At 36.5% G+C, this 20168-nt stretch overlaps 2 protein-coding genes across 5 annotated transcripts; one reads left to right on the plus strand and one right to left on the minus strand.

Annotated features, from left to right (window-relative positions):
* The first annotated feature begins 1390 nt into the window (after positions 1–1390).
* On the plus strand, positions 1391–16940 carry LOC111194257 (heterogeneous nuclear ribonucleoprotein C). Of its 3 annotated transcripts, none has more exons than XM_049482040.1 (9): positions 1391–1500; positions 7401–7562; positions 9850–10115; positions 11032–11104; positions 11195–11245; positions 11554–11717; positions 12369–12482; positions 15023–15168; positions 16092–16940. In XM_049482040.1, exons 2-9 carry the CDS (start codon positions 7558–7560, stop codon positions 16200–16202), a joined length of 930 nt encoding a protein of 309 aa, XP_049337997.1. In that variant the 5' UTR covers positions 1391–1500; positions 7401–7557; the 3' UTR covers positions 16203–16940. The 3 variants fall into 3 exon arrangements, with proteins under 3 accessions (XP_049337997.1, XP_049337998.1, XP_022533483.2); XM_049482041.1 differs by having other exon boundaries at positions 11198–11245; XM_022677762.2 differs by lacking the exon at positions 7401–7562 and having other exon boundaries at positions 1393–1500.
* A 482-nt stretch (positions 16941–17422) lies between these two features.
* Positions 17423–19437, minus strand: c1ql4l (complement component 1, q subcomponent-like 4 like). Of its 2 annotated transcripts, XM_022677660.2 has the most exons (4): positions 19139–19435; positions 18673–18735; positions 18003–18137; positions 17423–17833 (listed from the first exon to the last, which is right to left on the minus strand). In XM_022677660.2, the coding sequence occupies exons 1-4, from the start codon at positions 19347–19349 to the stop codon at positions 17556–17558; spliced, it is 687 nt and encodes a 228-aa protein (XP_022533381.2). In that variant the 5' UTR covers positions 19350–19435; the 3' UTR covers positions 17423–17555. The 2 variants fall into 2 exon arrangements, with proteins under 2 accessions (XP_022533381.2, XP_022533382.2); XM_022677661.2 differs by lacking the exon at positions 18673–18735 and having other exon boundaries at positions 19139–19437.
* Between the last annotated feature and the right edge of the window lie 731 nt (positions 19438–20168).

Here is a 20168-nt window from a genome sequence, read left to right on the forward strand (position 1 = left end):
AGCTTAAATTTAATAAATGCTAAAAAAAAAAAGGGGCACTGGGTGATGTATGGGTTTAGGGGCGGGGGAGGAGGGAGAGCTGATTGGCTGAGCTGCAGCAGCAGCAGTGTGAAACACAGATTGTCCCTTTAACCTTTTTGAACACATAACCTAATAATAAAACAATAGTCACTGTGTATGAGAGTAGGCCTCAAATATAAAAAAAAGTTTGAGAATAAGCTGCCTGATGTCTGAGACAGTTTTAGTAGAGATTTTGTATCTGGAGTGTTGTTTTTAAAAGCATGCATAATTAAAATGCTGGAAGGATACATGGGGTGCGCTGGGTGTTGTGTGCCACAAAATAGTCCCCAGTGCAAACTTATTTCAGATTCATATTTTGGAAGATTTTACCATCATTATAATGGGTTTAGTTAGTTAATACAATATGAATAAAGCCACAATGTTACACTGAAACCCCCACTCTGAATGGGATCATCACAAATATTGAATTATACAGAGTTTGTGTAGGAGTCAGTGGACTTTTCCTTTTAATTATATGATTGTATAGATTATAGAAGGTAAATTGATCTGAAATACTGTGGATTTAATCTGCTCTGCTGTGTTAAAGGCTTTGGCGGGTTTTTCCTCCCTTTTTGCCCCGCTGGGAGTGAATAAGAGGGGGGTACTGTTGCCGATCTGCCCCTCTGCGCCATTTCTGCCCCAGCGCGGAGGAGCTCGCCTTCAGCTCCAGCGGTGAAGCCAGAGACTAACAGGCGATTTTCAACAAAATAAAAGTTTCTGTAGGACCACGTTTTTTAATTAAAGACCACAAATAAATGTCTATAAAATGTTATTATTAATACTTGAGGTAATATTGGTAAAAGGGTTTCATGGTTGCCGAACAATATAACAGTCAGTTGAAAGTAGATTAATGTATATTTCAGATGAGATATAATACAGACAAATGTACAGTCAGAACTTTTTATTCTTATAAAACATATATACTGATACGTATATAAATACAGATTTACATCGAAAAATTATTTTAAAATGATGTAAAAAATAAAAAGGTAAAATGACTTATACAAATGAGAATAACGTATAGAATGGGAGGAGTAACACACGTTTTCAAATATTTACCAAGACTCTTTACTAAACATGACTAAGTGATATCACCTAATTATAGAGCGAAACATATATACTGAAGAAAAAAAACATTCACTGCTATTTACTATATATTTACTATGTTTCTATAGTATTTATATATAGGTGTGTGGGCACATAAAGATAATTTTTATTATTTAAATTACTCCAAACTCATTGTTTTAGGATAATTATTTTGCATTTAAAAATCATCATATATTAGTATTAAGGACTTTTATTTTGGTGTGTCTGACCGCACTGTCTGTGAGCTCTTATTAGAGCCGCAGGTTCGGAGGCGCTGTGAGTTGTAGCTGTAGCTTTAGCGGTAGCTAGCTTTACATTTTCTCGAGTCTTTCGTGTTTTATCTTTGAACTTTCGGTGAGTATTTTTCCTCCAAGATTTTTCTTTTTCTTTTTTGTTTTTCACATTTTTGCAGCTGTGTTTCTGGTCTCGGTGTATTTTTCGGTGCGTTTTTGTGGAGTTGTTCTGAGCGGCGGAAAGGTCTTTGTTTCGGTTTTAGATTTTTTACGTCCTTTGTCTTTTTTAACTTTTAATTTTTCGAGATTGTGCGGTCAGTGGTGCGTTTTGGGCTGGACTGACTGTGTTTTTAGGGTGTTTTTGGATGTTTTTGAGCCCGTTTTGTCCGGTTGGAGGTCCTTGCTCCTTTCGGCCCTGCTTTTTGTTCGACTGGTCCATTCCACCTTAAATGTGCTAAGCTAACGACGAGCTAACCATAGACTTGTATAGATGTCGATGGCGCGAACTAGCTAGCGGCCATATTGCTGCTCCGTTTAAGGTGGAATTGGCCATTGGAGTGATAAGCTGGCCTTAGTTGTTTGGGTCAGGAAATCCAGTTTTTGTTTTTTCGTGTTGATTTAAGCTGTTTATTGCTGGTTTTATTTTTGACTGGATGCTGAGGATGGAGACACGATAACTATTTTTTTTACTATTTTTTAATGTTAGCATGAGGCCTAAGGCCGCGATTTTCATCGGAATGTTATTTAGCTAACTTATCTAATTTAGTTAACTAACATTTTAGCTTAGTTAACTAAATAAATGTTCTTGATTTAACCCTTTCAGACCTGAATTATCCCCTGTGCTTGAGGGGAAAAGATGTAAGAATGCTGTTTTCTGCGCAGAAAAAAAAAATTGTGTAATTCTGCTATAAAATCTAACATTGCAGCTCTGGATACAATGAAGAGAGCACTTCAGTTTCTGAATCAATTGCTCTGATTTTGCTATTTATAGGTTTATGTTTGAGTAAAATAAACATTGTTGTTTTATTCTATAAACTACAGACATTTCTCCCAAATTACAAATACAAATAGTCATTTAGAGCGTTTATTTGGCAACGAAAATGAGATGGCAGACAAAAATAACAAATAATGCAAAGAAAACAAGTTCATATTCATAAAGAGTATTTTTAAGAGTTCAGAAATCAATATTTGGTGGAATAACCCTGGTTTTTAATCACAGTTTTAATGCATCTTGGCGTCATGTTCTCCTCCACCAGTCTTACACACTGCTTTTGGATAACTTTATGCTGCTTTACTCCTGGTGCACAAATTCAAGCAGTTCAGTTTGGTCTGATGGATTGATGATTATATTCCAGAGGTTTTCAATTTGGTAAAATCAAAGAAACTCGTCATTTTTAGGTGGTATCTTTTTCTTTTTTTTTTTCCCAGAGCTGTATATAGCAAAAATTAATTTCATATTGATATTTTATTACATAAACCATCCCTAAACAGTAAAACATGATTAAAAAGTGTTCTAAATCACATTACATTAGTAAAAATGGCTTTATTGGACCTAGTACTACTGTTCTTCCAGTACAGTGGGCACCTGAGGTCCAAGTTACCTTTTATTGGTTTCATGGTCTATTCTGATAGATAAACAGCTCTCAAATTGTGTTCTGTGCAGCAAAACATTTATAAATATAGAAAATACATGAAACCAATTGTAATAGATTCAGGGTCTGGAAGGGTTAATAACTATAGTCCTCTGTTTAGCTCCTGGGTGCTGAGATGAATTAAAGTGGTTAAATGTTGAACTTTTGTGGAGTTCTTGTGAGTGTTTTCTAATTTTCTTCACTGTAACTGGGATTATTAGGGGTTTTACTGGTATTTGATCAGAAGGAAATTGAATGTGGCTGTTTTTATTCATGTGTTCCCTGTTTAGTTTAATTCCTGAAGAAGATAAACAAATAAAATCAAAATTATATTCACATTAACCATATAAACCAATCCTCAATCAGTGTAGTGCAGTAGTAATGCAGTACATTAACAATAAAATCATTAAAACAGTAGCTATAGTAATAATACACAGAATAATCAGCTATTAATTTTGGGTTGGTTTTAATGTTTTAAGGTTTGGTCCCAATTAAAAAAAAATAAAAAAGGAATTGCCTTGTAATAAAACATTAAATATATAACTATCATTCAGTGGTTTCTTTAATCAATACACCTTTTTTAAATACTGTTTGAAATGTGATTTATGTTCAGTTTAAGGATTTAATATCTACAATTTACATTTTCAGAGATTTAGCACAATACAAAGTAGAATATTAGTATTTATAGAAACGGCATTTTTATCAACAATATATTTAGTTAGTTAGGAAAGCTTTTTTACTTGAGTAATCTGATATGTTGACGTAATATACACAATGGTTTTATTTAGTTAGTATATTAAGTTTTTTTTTTTTTGTTTTTCCAATTCCAATATCTGAATATTTAAACAAATTTATTATTGATTAATTGGGCTTTTTTGTCGTTTTTAAATGCTTTATTTTGCTTCTGTATTTTCATTTAGTAGTGTAAATAATCTTTAAATTACATTAACTTTTTTTTTTCTCAATAATAAATGGAACGTAAAATATTAAAATATGGTTATATGAGCTATAAAATGTAAAATGTTAACAGTTAAATGCCAAAATCTACAATTCTTCTTATTCCTGGTGTTAATGCACAAACTATAGGTACATATGTTTGCTATAAGCTAAATATAAGTTTAGGTGATCTCTAAAATATTGCTCTAAACACATAAGCAAGTATCGAGTATTATTCTTTATCTAGTGCATTAGCCACATACTGATATGGTAGCCCTCATTTAACACACTAATTGTTAGTTATTGCACAAAATATATGTTTTTTTTCCTCGATAGTGTTGGACATAAACCACTAAAAATATTACATTTATAAAAGTAGTTATATTTAAAATCTCAGTAAATCAGTAAAATACCATATGTTATTTTTCCCCTTACAATATTGTGCAGCCCTTTAACACTGTCATTAATATTAAGTAGTTTGACATTGAAGTCTATTAAAATGATCATAAAAAAAACAAACCGCTGACATGGAACTGCTCCAAGCAGCTATAAATAATGTCTTAAAAGCAAATAATATTTTGCTTTATGATCTATTTGCAGCGTAGTTATACGTTTTAATAAAGACTTGCTCACAGATAATTGTTCCAGTTATTCCTTTTATATATTCCGTAATTTATGCAATCATAGATTATTTTAATTTTGAGCTTGAATGCACTGTGTACTTTACCCTGATTGGTGTGCTTCCTTAGTTTTGGGTTATTTTAACGGGTACTATTTTTGTGCTCTTCTAAACCAAAAGTAACTTAAAATTCTCTGTATATATATAGATATTAGCTTTTGCAGTGTAACATAGTGTCAATCAATGAGATCCTTATTCTAACCCTCCAGCTATGAGCTAATAGGTTATCTCTAATTATTTGATTATTAGCAAAGATTAAGCAGCTACCAAGCTAATTTTAGTACTTGGCCTGTCACAATAACTGCAATATCGTACAATATTTATTGTACAGTAAATGAACCTGACCTCAATAATGTTTGATAATCGTGATATCCTCTATTGTGTTTATTTGTATGTTTGTTCACATATATAACAGTAAACAGTATTTTAGCCAGTCATGCTTTAATAACTGTGACTCCATAACATACTGTACACACAGTGTGGACTAAAGTAGGTGAAGAAATAAGTATATAATTCCCAAACTAATTGTAATAAATGATAAAGACAGCAAAAATAAACGAATTAAAGTGTTTCATTGCTTTTTTTATTCTATTTAATGGTCTTTAAAATTATCGCAATAATTTCTGGACAATATATCGTCCACAAAAAAAATAAAAAATTAATGTATTTAGTATTATGGCTTTATTTTCTGAGGCATTGCCCATTAGCTGTGAATTCTGAATCAGCTTACAAACTATCTGTGAGGTCATTTGATGGCTATGGCTTATTAAAACACACTAGTCACAAGCTATTATATTATCCCTAATGAAATAATGGAATGACTATGGGCTATAATATGTTTATTTTGTGATAATAACCCAGGATAAAGCTATGTGTGTGTTTTTTTTGGCCATTGTGCTCCTGAAAAGTGCTTTGCTTGGTGCTTGGGGTGATTTTTTTTATTTTTATTTTTCTTCATTGCTGCGTGGTTAAAGTAAGTTTGTTCTGGATCCAAAAATGTAAACCCCAAATCTTATGATATTATATGATATCCACATTCTTAACATGCCCACTACACAGATATCGTCGCTTTTGTCCAATGAAAAACATGTAGCTTCAATACAGCAACTTTACAGGAAAGAGAAAATTATATATTATAAGAAGTCAATGTAAAAAGAGTTTATTTCAGGTAATTTTGTAATTTTTTATGTAATTGTGATGCATTTCTAAGAGTCAGTTTGTGTGTTTCAAATTATGTCGTAAACTAAAAATCAACATAAATGGAGATGCTTGCTTTTTTCATTGGACAGTGACGATATGCTCTATTCTTACAACCTTATGAATCAATTATTGTTGGTGGATTAATGATGTAAATGTAAATTTTATGTCCCCTTTTATTCAAACTCTGTTGGGTCTAGTTTTAGTGTGTTAGCTTGTAGCTGGGGTGTTACTGCAGAAACCTATAAAGCAAAAATACTATGATTTTTTATTTTTTGGGATTTTCGCTTACATTTGTTTAATGAAAGACTGAACATACAGCACATTTTCAACCTGCTTTTTAAAAAGAAAAGAAAAAAAGAGCACTAATTTGCGAGGCACTTCTGTATTTAATTGACTCAAATTGTGGAATATGGAGCTAGATTGTTAAGTCAAGTTTTCTTTTTTTTTTTTTTTTTTTACTGGGTGTATAGATTTGATAGATTTGCTCAGGATTTCTCACTGCTGTCACCATCATGTCTCTGGCTTTATAGAACATGAGCGAGAGAGATAAAACCATCCTAACTTTAAATGAAAGTCAATTTAAAAACAGTTTTTCAGGCATTTTTGTATATATAATGTAATTTTGATACAGTGTAAGGGTCAGGTTGTTTGTTCAAATTGTGTAGTAAACTTAAAATCAACAAAAAAAACTTAGGTGCTTGCTTTTCATTAGACAGTGACTATGCTCTGTTCTTACAACCTTAGAAATCAATTATTGTTGGTGGATTTATGATGTAAATGTTATGTTCTCTTTTATTGAAACTCTGCTGTGACTAGTGTTGGTGTTAGTCTTTTTCTTACATTTGTTTAATAATACTAGACTGAACATACAGCACATTTTCAACCAGCTGTTTAAAAAGAAAAGGATAAAAGAACACTAAATTTCGAGGCACTTCTGTATTCAATTGACTCAAATTGTGGAATATGGATTTTTTTTTTTTTCTGGTTGTGTAGATTTGATAGATTTGCTCAGGATTTCTCACTGCTGTCACTATCATGTCTCTGGCTTTATAGGACATGAGCAAGGGAGATAAAACCTTCCTAACTTTAAATGAAAGTCAATTTAAAAACAGTTTTTCAGGCATCTTTGTATATTTAATGTCATTTTAAATAGTGTAAACTGAATCAACAACAAAAAAGAGGTGCTTACAATCTAAGAAATCGATTATTGTTGGTGGGTTTATGATGTAAATGTAAATATTATGTTCTATTTTATTCAAACTCTGCTGGGACTAATGTTAGTGTTGGTGTTTTTCTTATATTTGTTTAATGAAAGACTGAACATACAGCACATTTTCAACCTGCTGTTTGAAAAGAAAAGGATAAAGAACATTAAAATTTCGAGGCACTTCTGTTTTTAATTGACTCAAATTGTGGAATATGGAGCTAGATTGCTTAATCACTTTCTTTACTGGTTGTATAGATTTGCTCAGGATTTGTCACTGCTGTAAATATAGTGTCTCTGGCTTTATAGGACATGAGGAAACAGTTTTTAACCATGTGTGGTTGTAATAGGGTGTCTCTTTGTCGTCTCAGTGTAAGTTGCGGGGGCCGTGCTGCTGGGAATTGTAGTTTTGGCTGAAATCACCCAAGACCCCCCCACTCCCCCAGCCTGCATACACTGGCCCCATCCCTCAGTGACAAACCGCAGACAGACAGACAGACAGACGAACGACTGCAAGCCACAGACGCTATGGAGTGAGTTATGGTTATTAACACCCCTCTATTACCACACCCCTCCCCCCAACCCCCATGCACTACACCCCCATGTTCACTCTTGAGTATAAACACACCTTTTCACAGCAGGTGGGTGAAGCTGGGCCACAAAAACTAAAAAAAAAAAAAAAAAAAAAAAAAGTACCAAAGTGTCACTAATGGTGAATGTGGGATTTGAGTGTGAATGTTATATATGTAAACGTGTATATAAAGGCAGTTCACTTTTATTGCTCACTTTTTGAGTGGGAATGCAAGTGCGTGGTGGACGACTTGGAGCAGGTAACGGTAGAACATGAACACACACTGAAAAAAAGTGTATATAAGTGTAAATTAATCATTTATATTTATATTTTCATTTTTAAGTCTCACCATTATTAATATGCTGAAGGCAAATATATATATATATTATCTGTATTTAGTCCCCAGCGGCTACATACAGATTAAAAACCTATGCATCTTAAATAAATATGCATATTAATACTAGCTACAATATTATTATTATTATTTTTTTTTTTTACCTATACTTAATATGCAAGCTTTTTATCATGATCATTATTACATATGTATATATACATAAAACAGGTTTGTGAATTCTAATAAATGTGATTTAAAAGGGGAAATATTTACACATTAATTATTTATATATTTTTTATATTTGTTAGGCCTGTCACAATTTGATTATTGATTTATCGTACATTTAAATGAACACGACATCAATAATATTTGATAATGGTATTGTCTATTGTTTGTTCACATTTATAACAGTGAACAGTATTACTCCATACGCACAGTGTGAACTGCAGTAGGTGATGCAGATATATCATGATGTATCTTCCACAAAAAGAATTCTTATTGTGACCGGTCTAACATCAGTTTTATGCGTCATGTATTTGTATTTATGTATTATTTTATCTATTCTGTACAAATACAGTTTAATTACATCCATATTAATCATATTAAACTTAATATCATACTATAATCTCAGCATATCAGTAATGGTGAGAAAAATGATGTGTGGAATTCACTTTTTTTTTTTTGCATATTACTGTAAAAACTAATTCACTCTGCTGTTAATGCTATAAATTATAATATAAAAGTCATTATCTGAAATGCTGCTGTTTATTCTGGCAATCTGTTTATTCACCTGTTTATAAAACCGTCTGCTCTCTGGTGAGGATAATGCAGAGCTCGTGTTCTCATGTGATTGTGAGATCCTGGTTTAACACACTTGTGTGCAGAAAAGAAATATACAATTATTTCTGTACATATAAATAATAAATAATGCATATTTTTTAGTTTGTGTACCTTTCTCCTCCCTGTTGATGTTTTCTGCAAAACAGTTAAGTTAATATTAAACAATATTATAATATATAATATTATATAATATAATATTAAATGTAATTTAAAAATAATAAATTTAAATGTAATTTAAAAATAATAAATTTTAATAAACCTATCCAGTTACATCTTCTCAAAAGTCCTTTAAAGGCAATTCTGTTCACTCAGCGGCCAACTTTTCTACACTGGCAACCTAATCAATCTTCATATTTGTGTGGTGCTGTATGCCAGTGAGCTACCACATGCGCTAGATGAATGCTGTAAATGTAAATATATTTGTAAAATTTGCTTGTTTTGAACAAAACTTTATGTAATTGCAATCATTTTAATTAGCTGTTTTTACAACAAATATTTTCTCCAAAAATATCTTTTTGTATCCGAACAAACCCTAAATCAAGCGCTATTGAATTGGGAATCAATTTGCTACCCTGTGAATTGGTTTGGGATTCGTATCAATTTTGTAAATCTATGGTGATACCCGGTGAATTGGGAGGGGGAAAAAAAAATGGAAACTGAAGGACAAATTACAGTTTCTACGACATATATTTGAAATCTCCGATAAAATCAGATAAACCTCATGAATATGTTGTAACATTTCTTAAAATTTGCGCTCTATTTTTATTTTTCGATTTACGATAATTTTTTTTCTCTAGCCTCATAAGAAATGTCATATTTCTGCCAGTGGCTGGTCCCTCCATTTATAACATCTTTGCTTCAACACGCTTGGAGGAGAACACTAATGGAACACTAAAGCTGAGGAAAAGAAGGCTTTTACTCCCCACAGAAAGAGAGAGAGAGAGAGAGGGAGCGAGGACTGTTATGGTCTCTAGGACTTCAGGACCAGGATTAGGAAACTCTGAGTTAGGTTAAGTGGTTGTTCAGAGATATATCTCTGTGGTTTGTTTCCATTTCTCTCTCTCTGTGAGTCCAGCCGATCCCCCTCCAGCAGCCTCCTGATGGCGAGCAACGTGACCAACAAGACGGACCCTCGCTCCCTGAACTCGCGGGTCTTCATCGGAAACCTGAACACCATGCTGGTGACCAAGGCCGATGTGGAGGCCATCTTCAGCAAGTACGGGAAGATCGTGGGCTGCTCTGTGCACAAGGGCTACGCCTTCGTCCAGTTCGCCAACGAGAGGAACGCCCGGTCCGCGGTGGCCGGGGAGGACGGCCGGATGATCGTGGGGCAGGTGCTGGGTAAGAGTTACACCTGCTAAAGGGAATGTGAAAAGTTAAATTACTGTATTTTAGTGTATTTCGTTTACTGTTTGTCATCCCCCCTCAGATACAGTTAAAAATTAAAGATAAAATGTGGAAGAGATTTGGGTTTTTTTTCTTTTATCTTGCGCATCAAGAAGATTAAGGTCATTTTAAGGGTCTCTTTGAATTTATTATTATTATTATTATTATTATTATTTGTTTTTTTTTTTTAAATCAATCAATAAATCAACCTTTTATTTAAACTCTGACTTCATTGAGGATGGCGACTAATTTACAATGTAGCCGAGCAATCACGAAGCTATGGGATCGACATATATTTTTTTGAGAAATTAAATAAAAAAAACTGCATTTTAATAGGATAAGATATTATTAAAAAGATATAAAACAATAAGGTAAAAAATAATTTAAGAGTAGGAATCATAAAATCACATGTAAAAAAAAAATCAAAGGAAATAAAACTAATAAAATGCAACAACAGATGAATAAATAAAATGAATCACATAAAAGAGTAAAATATAACTATAAATGTAACTAAAAACAATAAAAGAAATGAGAAAAAAATAAAATAAAAAAAATAAAATTAAATAAACAAATTAAAATTTAGCTAAAACCAATCAATTATTATTAGTATTTGTCTTTTGTTGTTGCTGTTGTGTTGCCTTAACTCTTAACACTGCATCACAGTCTGGTTTTGTGCTTTTGATGGTGTTTTTTCAAAATTTAATTTTTTTCAAAAACTGCAATAAAGAGAATAAAAAAATATATATAATAATAAGCAAGGTTTTGAAAATTAACATGCATTTTGACCGATCGACTAAATTTACAGAGAATCCTAAATGTTATTGATAATTCTGTTAATATCTTCTCATTGCTGCCTTCTCATCTCCATCAGACATCAACCTGGCAGGTGAACCCAAACCTCACAGGTCGCAGACGACGAAGCGTCCAGCAGGAGATATGTACAGGTATCTCCTCTCACTTTACGTTCTTCTTGTTAAATAAGATGATCTGTTGAAATGTGTTGGTCTTCATTTGCTGTTTATCTTCATCTGCAGCAGTTCCACCTTCGAGCTGGACTATGATTTCCAAAGAGATTACTACGACAGGTAAGAGCTGAAAACAAAATCTGCACCTTCATAAAAGTAACTCTCACTGATCATCAGTAAATTTTACATTTCATTATCAAATGAGCTCTAGTGTGAAGTTTCCACCAATCAGTGATGGTTTAGAGAGTCATGTCGGTCATCTGCTGGTGTTGATCCACTGTGTTTTATTATCATCAATTCTAAAGTCAGTGCAGTTTTATTTCCCCACAAAATCTTCATGGTTTAATGGTTTTATGTTCAGAAATGACACTGATACTATTTATATTCTTCCTGTAACTGTTTTTTAATGTATTTATTTTCTTGTTCAGGATGTATGCCTACCCATCCCGCGTCCCGCCACCCCCTCCCCCCCTCTCACGGGCAGTCATCCCCTCCAAAAGGGCTCGGGTCAGCATGAGCGGAGGAAGCCGCCGGACCAAGTCCAGCTTTTCCTCGTCCTCCAAAAGCAGCCAGCGCTCCTCATCGCGAGCCAGTCAGTACCGCTACCTCCCACTGCTTTCACCCACATTACGAGACACCTTGCTCAAATCGGATATTTTTTTTTGCACAGATCTTGTCGGTTCACATTCACTGTAAATGTAAGTGATCTGTATCTGTGTGTAATGTGAACGAATCTGTTCCTGAAACGTCTCACATGCGCCTCACACGGACACCTGTATAAACGCCTCCTTCTTCACAAACAACAAAAAAACCCTCATATTAGAGAGAGGAGAGAGGGAGTGAAAAAAGGACAGGCGGTTTGCTTTTGCTGTTTTTTTTTTTTTTGCACCAAGAGATGCAGTTTGAGTACGAGAGAGAAGCACGTAGCGCTAATGCTAATGGGGGAAAAGTGAAAAGGCACACAAATTCCACATGATTTGACCGTTCACATTCATGTCGCATGTCCATGGATCGGATACTTAGCCGATATAGGACCACATATGAAAGTGTGAATATGCAGCACTTCATCGGGATAAACAGGACTATTTCCACTCATTACCCATTACAGTAGCGTAATTGATCATGATTAAATAAAAAATACAGCCAAATTGTTTACTTCTAATCTGCTATTTATTTCTGCAAAATATTTTAACATACATAAATGAAGCTTGACATTAAAAGTATTCTTTTTTTTACATTCCAGTTAAAGTGGATGACCTCCAGACCATCAAGAGGGAACTGGCTCAGATCAAGCACAAGGTGGACTATCTTCTGGAAAGCTTAGATCGCATGGAGAAGGATCACAGCAAGAAGTCTGGTAACGCACATGTTTAATCTGATATTTTAAGACCGATTTGAACAGGATTCGTTGATCCAGAGGTGGTAACTGCGTTCAGTGCTAATACCTTCATGCAGAACAATTTTAGAGATCTTTTAGGTCTGAGGAAAGCTGTTAAACATGGTGTAGGGTGGGTTGTGTTGCAGGTGTGACGCTTCTGTAGTTTACTAGGCTCTGTGATGATTCCTTAATAAAATGAAAATGAAATATGAGCTTTTATCCTGGTCAGATAAAAGCAGATTTGATTACACAGCTTTCAGATAAGTGTGTTCCATCACTCATCTGTCTCTCTCGTGTTCTCTCGTTCTCTCTCTCTCTCTCTCTCTCTCTCGTTCTCTCTCTCTCTCTCTCGTGTTCTCTCGTTCTCTCTCTCTCTCTCTCTCTCGTTCTCTCTCTCTCTCTCTCGTGTTCTCTCTCTCTCTCTCTCGTTCTCTCTCTCTCTCTCTCGTGTTCTCGCTCTCTCTCGTGTTCTCGCTCTCTCTCGTGTCCTCTCTCGTGTTCTCTCTCTCTCTCGTGTTCTCTCTCTCTCTCTCTCTCGTGTTCTCTCTCTCTCTCTCTCGTGTTCTCTCTCTCTCTCTCTCTCTCGTGTTCTCTCTCTCTCTCTCTCTCGTGTTCTCTCTCTCTCTCTCTCTCTCTCGTGTTCTCTCTCTCTCTCTCTCTCTCGTGTTCTCTCTCTCTCTCTCTCTCTCTCTCGTGTTCTCTCTCTCTCTCTCTCTCTCTCTCGTGTTCTCTCTCTCTCTCTCTCTCTCGTGTTCTCTCTCTCTCTCTCTCTCTCTCTCGTGTTCTCTCTCTCTCTCTCGTGTTCTCTCTCGTGTTCTCTCTCTCTCTCTCGTGTTCTCTCTCTCTCTCTCTCTCTCTCTCTCTCGTGTTCTCTCTCTCTCTCTCTCTCTCTCTCGTGTTCTCTCTCTCTCTCTCTCTCTCTCTCTCTCTCGTGTTCTCTCTCTCTCTCTCTCGTGTTCTCTCTCTCTCTCTCTCTCTCTCTCTCGTGTTCTCTCTCTCTCTCTCTCGTGTTCTCTCTCTCTCTCTCTCGTGTTCTCTCTCTCTCTCTCTCGTGTTCTCTCTCTCTCTCTCTCTCTCGTGTTCTCTCTCTCTCTCTCTCGTGTTCTCTCTCTCTCTCTCTCGTGTTCTCTCTCTCTCTCTCTCGTGTTCTCTCTCTCTCTCTCTCGTGTTCTCTCTCTCTCTCTCGTGTTCTCTCTCTCTCTCTCTCGTGTTCTCTCTCTCTCTCTCTCGTGTTCTCTCTCTCTCTCTCGTGTTCTCTCTCTCTCTCTCTCTCTCTCTCTCTCGTGTTCTCTCTCTCTCTCTCTCGTGTTCTCTCTCTCTCTCTCTCTCTCGTGTTCTCTCTCTCTCTCTCGTGTTCTCTCTCTCTCTCTCTCGTGTTCTCTCTCTCTCTCTCTCTCTCTCTCTCTCGTGTTCTCTCTCTCTCTCTCTCTCTCTCTCTCTCTCTCTCTCTCTCTCGTGTTCTCTCTCTCTCTCTCTCGTGTTCTCTCTCTCTCTCTCTCGTGTTCTCTCTCTCTCTCTCTCGTGTTCTCTCTCTCTCTCTCTCGTGTTCTCTCTCTCTCTCTCTCGTGTTCTCTCTCTCTCTCTCTCTCGTGTTCTCTCTCTCTCTCTCGTGTTCTCTCTCTCTCTCTCTCGTGTTCTCTCTCTCTCTCTCTCGTGTTCTCTCTCTCTCTCTCTCGTGTTCTCTCTCTCTCTCTCGTGTTCTCTCTCTCTCTCTCGTGTTCTCTCTCTCTCTCTCGTGTTCTCTCTCTCTCTCTCGTGTTCTCTCTCTCTCTCTCGTGTTCTCTCTCTCTCTCTCGTGTTCTCTCTCTCTCTCTCGTGTTCTCTCTCTCTCTCTCGTGTTCTCTCTCTCTCTCTCGTGTTCTCTCTCTCTCTCTCGTGTTCTCTCTCTCTCTCTCGTGTTCTCTCTCTCGTGTTCTCTCTCTCGTGTTCTCTCGTGTTCTCTCTCGTGTTCTCTCGTGTTCTCTCTCTCTCTCTCTCTCGTGTTCTCTCGTGTTCTCTCTCTCTCTCTCTCTCGTGTTCTCTCGTGTTCTCTCTCTCTCTCTCTCTCTCTCTCTCTCGTGTTCTCTCTCTCTCTCTCTCTCTCTCTCTCTCGTGTTCTCTCTCTCTCTCTCTCTCTCTCTCTCTCTCGTGTTCTCTCTCTCTCTCTCTCTCTCTCTCGTGTTCTCTCTCTCTCTCTCTCTCTCTCTCGTGTTCTCTCTCTCTCTCTCTCTCTCTCTCTCGTGTTCTCTCTCTCTCTCTCTCGTGTTCTCTCTCTCTCTCTCTCGTGTTCTCTCTCTCTCTCTCTCGTGTTCTCTCTCTCTCTCTCTCGTGTTCTCTCTCTCTCTCTCTCGTGTTCTCTCTCTCTCTCTCTCGTGTTCTCTCTCTCTCTCTCTCGTGTTCTCTCTCTCTCTCTCTCGTGTTCTCTCTCTCTCTCTCGTGTTCTCTCTCTCTCTCTCGTGTTCTCTCTCTCTCTCTCGTGTTCTCTCTCTCTCTCTCGTGTTCTCTCTCTCTCTCGTTCTCTCTCTCTCTCTCTCTCTCAGATGGTAAGGTGTTGAAGACTGAGGCAGGCGAAGCTTCTTCTCAGCAGCACTCCAGCGTTAAGAAGGAGCGAGAGCGGGAGGAGCAGGAGATCAACGACTCTGAAGAGGAGGAGGAAGAGGAGGGAGACCTGCTGGAGGAGGAAGAGGTGAGGAGCACTGCTGATGGAGATCTTGCATAAATGCATTTTCTCCTATCCCTAAAAAATAAAAAAAAATAAAAAAAAAAAAACTAGTATAGCTACACCTGGCTTTTGAAATGATGGCCATTATTTCACACAAACTTTCACATCCACTAATTTTCATCCACTCAAAAACAGTTATACCAGCAGCTAGTGACCTGTGCAGTTTCCCTGCTCACCAGAGCTTTTAAAAAATCATTTTAGGGCTGTTCAGAATGAGTGAGTGAAATCTGTTCAGAATGATGTTAATTAGCATTGCAACACTAAAGAAGCATAGACTAACTATTATTTAAGGAAAATGTTTATTAAGAACAGATTTCCGAAAGATCAGAACAGGAACAGTTTGATTTAGTAATTGGCTATATTATGATTATCACGCCATAAGCTTTATATAAAATAAAAATAGCATTAAAAAACAGACACCAATTGCAAAATTGGACCTGCTCCCTCCGGGTGGGTACAGTACAGTAGATGGTGCTCTCTCTCCCCACATCACTTCTAGGATGATGTCTGCAGCACAGGGCTGCGTCTGTGAGCTGATGTATCGGAACCGAGTCGCTGCACTTTCCTCCGAGCATTAGCGCTGTGATGCTGCTCGGCAATGCTACAGCATCAGCAGCAGCAGCTCAAAAAGAAGTGGTGTCTGACTTCACATGTATCGGAGGAAGCATGTGTTAGTCTTCACCCTCCTGGGGTGTTGGGGGGCGTTACTGGTGATAAGGGGAGTCCTAGTGAGTGGGTTGGGTAATTGGCCGTGTAAATTGGGGAGAAAAGGGGAAAATTTATTTTAAAAAAAGTCCAGTTGAAGGAGATCCGTACAGATCAGATTCCTCTCCTCCAGTTCTGTTCATCATTCCAGACTCCTCCTTTATTCTCCTCCTTGTTCTTAGGTGAAGAGTCACGGAGGAGAGAATGAAGAAGAGGAAGGAGAAGAGGAAGAGGAGGGAGAGCATGAGGAAGGAGAAGACGACGGCGACAGCGTCAATGGAGATGACCCATAAACTCTCCTTAGATAAACACACACACACACTATACAGAAAATCTACAGACACTATACACAACACACACACACACACACACACACACACACACACACACACACACACACACACACACACACACACGTCTGGAGTAACAACACAGTTCTGCTCCTCCCAAACCCTTTTTATCAGAATTATGGTTGTTTATTATTATATATTTTTTTTAATCTCATATTTTCGTTACGTAAAGAATGTAAAGACACACACACACACACACACACTTGTTATGAAGCTCAGTGTAATTTTAAAGCCACACTCATTTACTCCAGACCATGTTTTTTCTTTCCCTCTTAGGAATAAAAAAAAAGTAGTTTTTAATACATTCCTCATCATTCCCACACATTTTAGAAACCGGTTCATGTTTTCGGATTCAGATCTTTTTTCTTTATTTCTTTCTTTCTCGATTGTTCCAAGTGAAGAGCAATGGAGTGTGTGAGCGTGTGTGTGTGTGTGTCTGAGTAAAGACACACCTCTAAAGAGAAGAGTAGAGTGTATTTCTGTGGACTCTGGTTATTTTAACAGTGGGTTATTTTCCTCTGGCTCTGTTATTACTGAGTGGGGGGCTGAGATCACACTTCCTCCTCCATCCTGGAAACAGTATGTATGTTAATATTTGCGTGTTTTTTTTTTTTTTTTTTATGTCACCCTCGTTCCGGTAAGTTCTACATATAAATTTCAATAAAAATGATGGTAAAGTAATGTTTTGTGCACGAGTCTTCCTTTGGTTTCTAGAAATATAGTTCTAACCTTTTTGCAGCCTAAAAAATACTAATGATTATACTAATGATTAATGATTATGATTCATTCTATTTGTGATGATACACACAGTTTAAGAGTTTATTTCCTTTATTGTAAATTTTGATTATGGCTTACAGCCAATAAAACCCAAAAATCAGTGTCTCAGAAAATTTGAATATTATATTTAATAAGACTAATTGGTGTTTTTGGTACTCAGGGTGGGCAGTGTCCAGCCCAGTCCTGCTGGAAAATGAAATCCGCATCTCTGTAAAAGTTAAAGTCAGCAGAGGGAAGCTGTAAAATATGAAGTGCTGTAAGATTTTGTGGGAAAACAAAACTGCACTGACTTTAGACTTGATAATAAAACACAGTGGATCAACACCAGCAGATGACAGACATGATTCTCCATTAAACCGCCATTAAAACTGATTGTGGAAACTGGATTGTGGAAGACAGACACTTTTTTTTATTGTTACTGTTTACTACGTAATTCCATATGTGTCCCTTGTTGTTTTTTATGTATTTAATATTAATCTACAATGTAGAGTTTTACTGTAGATTCTTGTAGACGGACGATTACAAAGGAAAAAGCAAAAATCCACTGAAACTGGTGTAGCTTCCCGGATCGTCATAAACCCAGCTATTAGCACTGAGCTTGGTGTAGATCTGATCTCCCTCCTCTACAGTGAGAACGATCCCGTTTCCAGCATTGCTATTGGTTGGAGGTTTGTGTGTGTACACCGAGCACTGCCGCTGATCGTTCTTATACAGACTGACGGACAGTCTGTGGCCTCCGTGGCAATGAGCGTAAAATCTGAAGTAGTACACTCCTTTCAGTGGTGCGGTGAAAATCCCTGAAAAAAAAGAAACCCAGGGAGTTTCAGCACTTCTGCGAAAACTTTGTACATTGTTCCAATAGCTTCCAGTATAGAAAACTGATTTAATTCAAAGTATTAAATAACACCACACAAGGGTTAAAAAAAAAAATGTAGGTCGCTTCAGCAGTTTCTGTGTAGGGTGTACCTGTACTGGAGTCGTAGCCGTTTCTGTAGTTGCTGAAGACTTTTTTGTAGATCAGTGGAGATTTTACAGAACTGAAGGGTCCAGTGTGTCCAGTTCCAGAGTCTAACAGTGAAGCAGAAAAGGCCACCTTTCTGGCTGTGAATAGACAGATATATAATTAATAACAACAGATAGGTATATATATATATATATATATATATATATAATAAACATTGTTGTTTTATTCTATAAACTACAGACAACATTTCTCCCAAATTACAAATAAAAATATTCTCATTTAGAGCATTTATTTATTTACAGAAAATGAGAAATGGTTGAAATAACAAAAAAAAAAGATGCAGAGCTTTCAGACCTCAAATAATGCAAAGAAAACAAGTTCATATTTATAAAGTTTTAAGAGTTCAGAAATAATCAATATTTGGTGGAATAACCCTGGTGGTTTTCAATCACAGTTTTTTTCATGCATCTTGGCATCATGTTCTCCTCCACCAGTCTTACACACTGCTTTTGGATAACAAGCAGTTGGAGCTTTTGGGTGTGAGACGGAGTTGAGTCTGGGGTTTTTGGATGAGCAAGTAGAGTTTCTTAAGTCTGGGTTAAGTCTCAGTTCTTCAGTTAAAGGTCTAAGTGGAGAGTGAAATCTCTGATGTGTGAGTTTGAGTCAATTCACCCTCGTTTTCCTGCTGCAGTGAATACAGCTTCTTCTGGAAGGTGTCAGCCATTGTTTTCAGAGCTACAAAAATAAAACATTTTTTTAATATAACATTTTTATTATTACTATTATTCAGAGGTGGAAAAAGTACTGAAAATTTGTAATTTAGTAAAAGTCTAAAAAATTCTACTCAAGTAAAAGTAAATGTACCCATCTAAAAATCTACTGGCACACTGCATGGAGAAGTTCAGCTGCGCTGCCATGGAGAACAAAACTCAATTTTTTTTTTAATTCGTTTTTTCCCCCCAGCATTTTATTTTTTACTCAGTAACGGGGAGTTTTCCAATGTAACGAAGTAAAAATTACTTGTGTCAAAATGAACTTGAGTTAAAGTAAAATTACTCAGTTTCTCAATGTAAGAATCCGTTTTTGTATTCAAAGAGTGTGCTGCAATAAATCAGATTAGTTAGTAAATGTAAATTACCTGCATTCTCCCTCTTCAGCTCTTCCACCGAAGAGTTCAGTAGAGTCACTGTGGTGTCCTGGCTCTTCAGTCTCTCCTCTATAAGCTTTATTTTCTCCAGTTCAGCAATAATGTTTACACTGGGTGACATGAATTCCTGTGCCCTTCCTCCCCACGAGCAGATCAGCAGCAGCGCTGACAGCATCAGATTCATCTCCATATTCCTCAACATCTCTGATAGAGTCTGATAGAATCAGTGTCTGATCTGAGGCAATTCAGGATTTAATGTAGATAAAAATAGATCGATTTAAAGCGTCACACTGGACTGTGATCATCTCCTAAAGCATTGCACAGTCATGGAGTTTTTAAAACTAATATGGACTTTGTACCAGTGCGTGTTCAGACCGAGGCTTTTTTGTGGAACGTTCCAGAAAGAAAAAGCAGAATATTTCAAACTCAGGAGTAAAAGTCTGAGGGTGTGCATGAGTATATTTCAACCCAATAAAAAAAAATGTGACTAAAAGTTGAAATAACACCTTAATTATGCTGCAAAGGCCTAACCCAGGTTGGGTTATCCAGTGGGTGGACAGCATGTTCACCCTCAGATCACACTTCCTCCTCCATCCTGGAAACAGTATGTATGTTAATATTTGCGTGTTTTTTATGTTTATGTCACCCTCGTAAGACTAACTTTATAAAGGGTTTATAAATGGTTTACAGTGAGTTTATTAATGGTTACTAATTAGCTTGTAAATGCCTTAAAAATCATTAATAATCAGTTATAACACATGTAGAAAGGGTGTAGAAAGACTATGACCTGTTGTTTGTCAAATAGTGAACGCACAGCGTTATAATTCATATATATTATATATATATTATATAATTCATATATGCAGTTAAATTAAGCCCTGATCTAAGTTTTGACTAAAACTAATATGAGAGCGCCCTCCTCAGGCTGGGAGGAGGATTGTCCGGATGACACAAAGCGGTTTGACTCCACTTGACTGCACGCTATGCTTTATTATTTAGGTTGTATGAATTTAATAGTAAA

Source organism: Astyanax mexicanus, chromosome 8 (assembly GCF_023375975.1).
Source record: "Astyanax mexicanus isolate ESR-SI-001 chromosome 8, AstMex3_surface, whole genome shotgun sequence".
In the NCBI taxonomy this organism is placed as follows: domain Eukaryota; kingdom Metazoa; phylum Chordata; class Actinopteri; order Characiformes; family Acestrorhamphidae; genus Astyanax; species Astyanax mexicanus.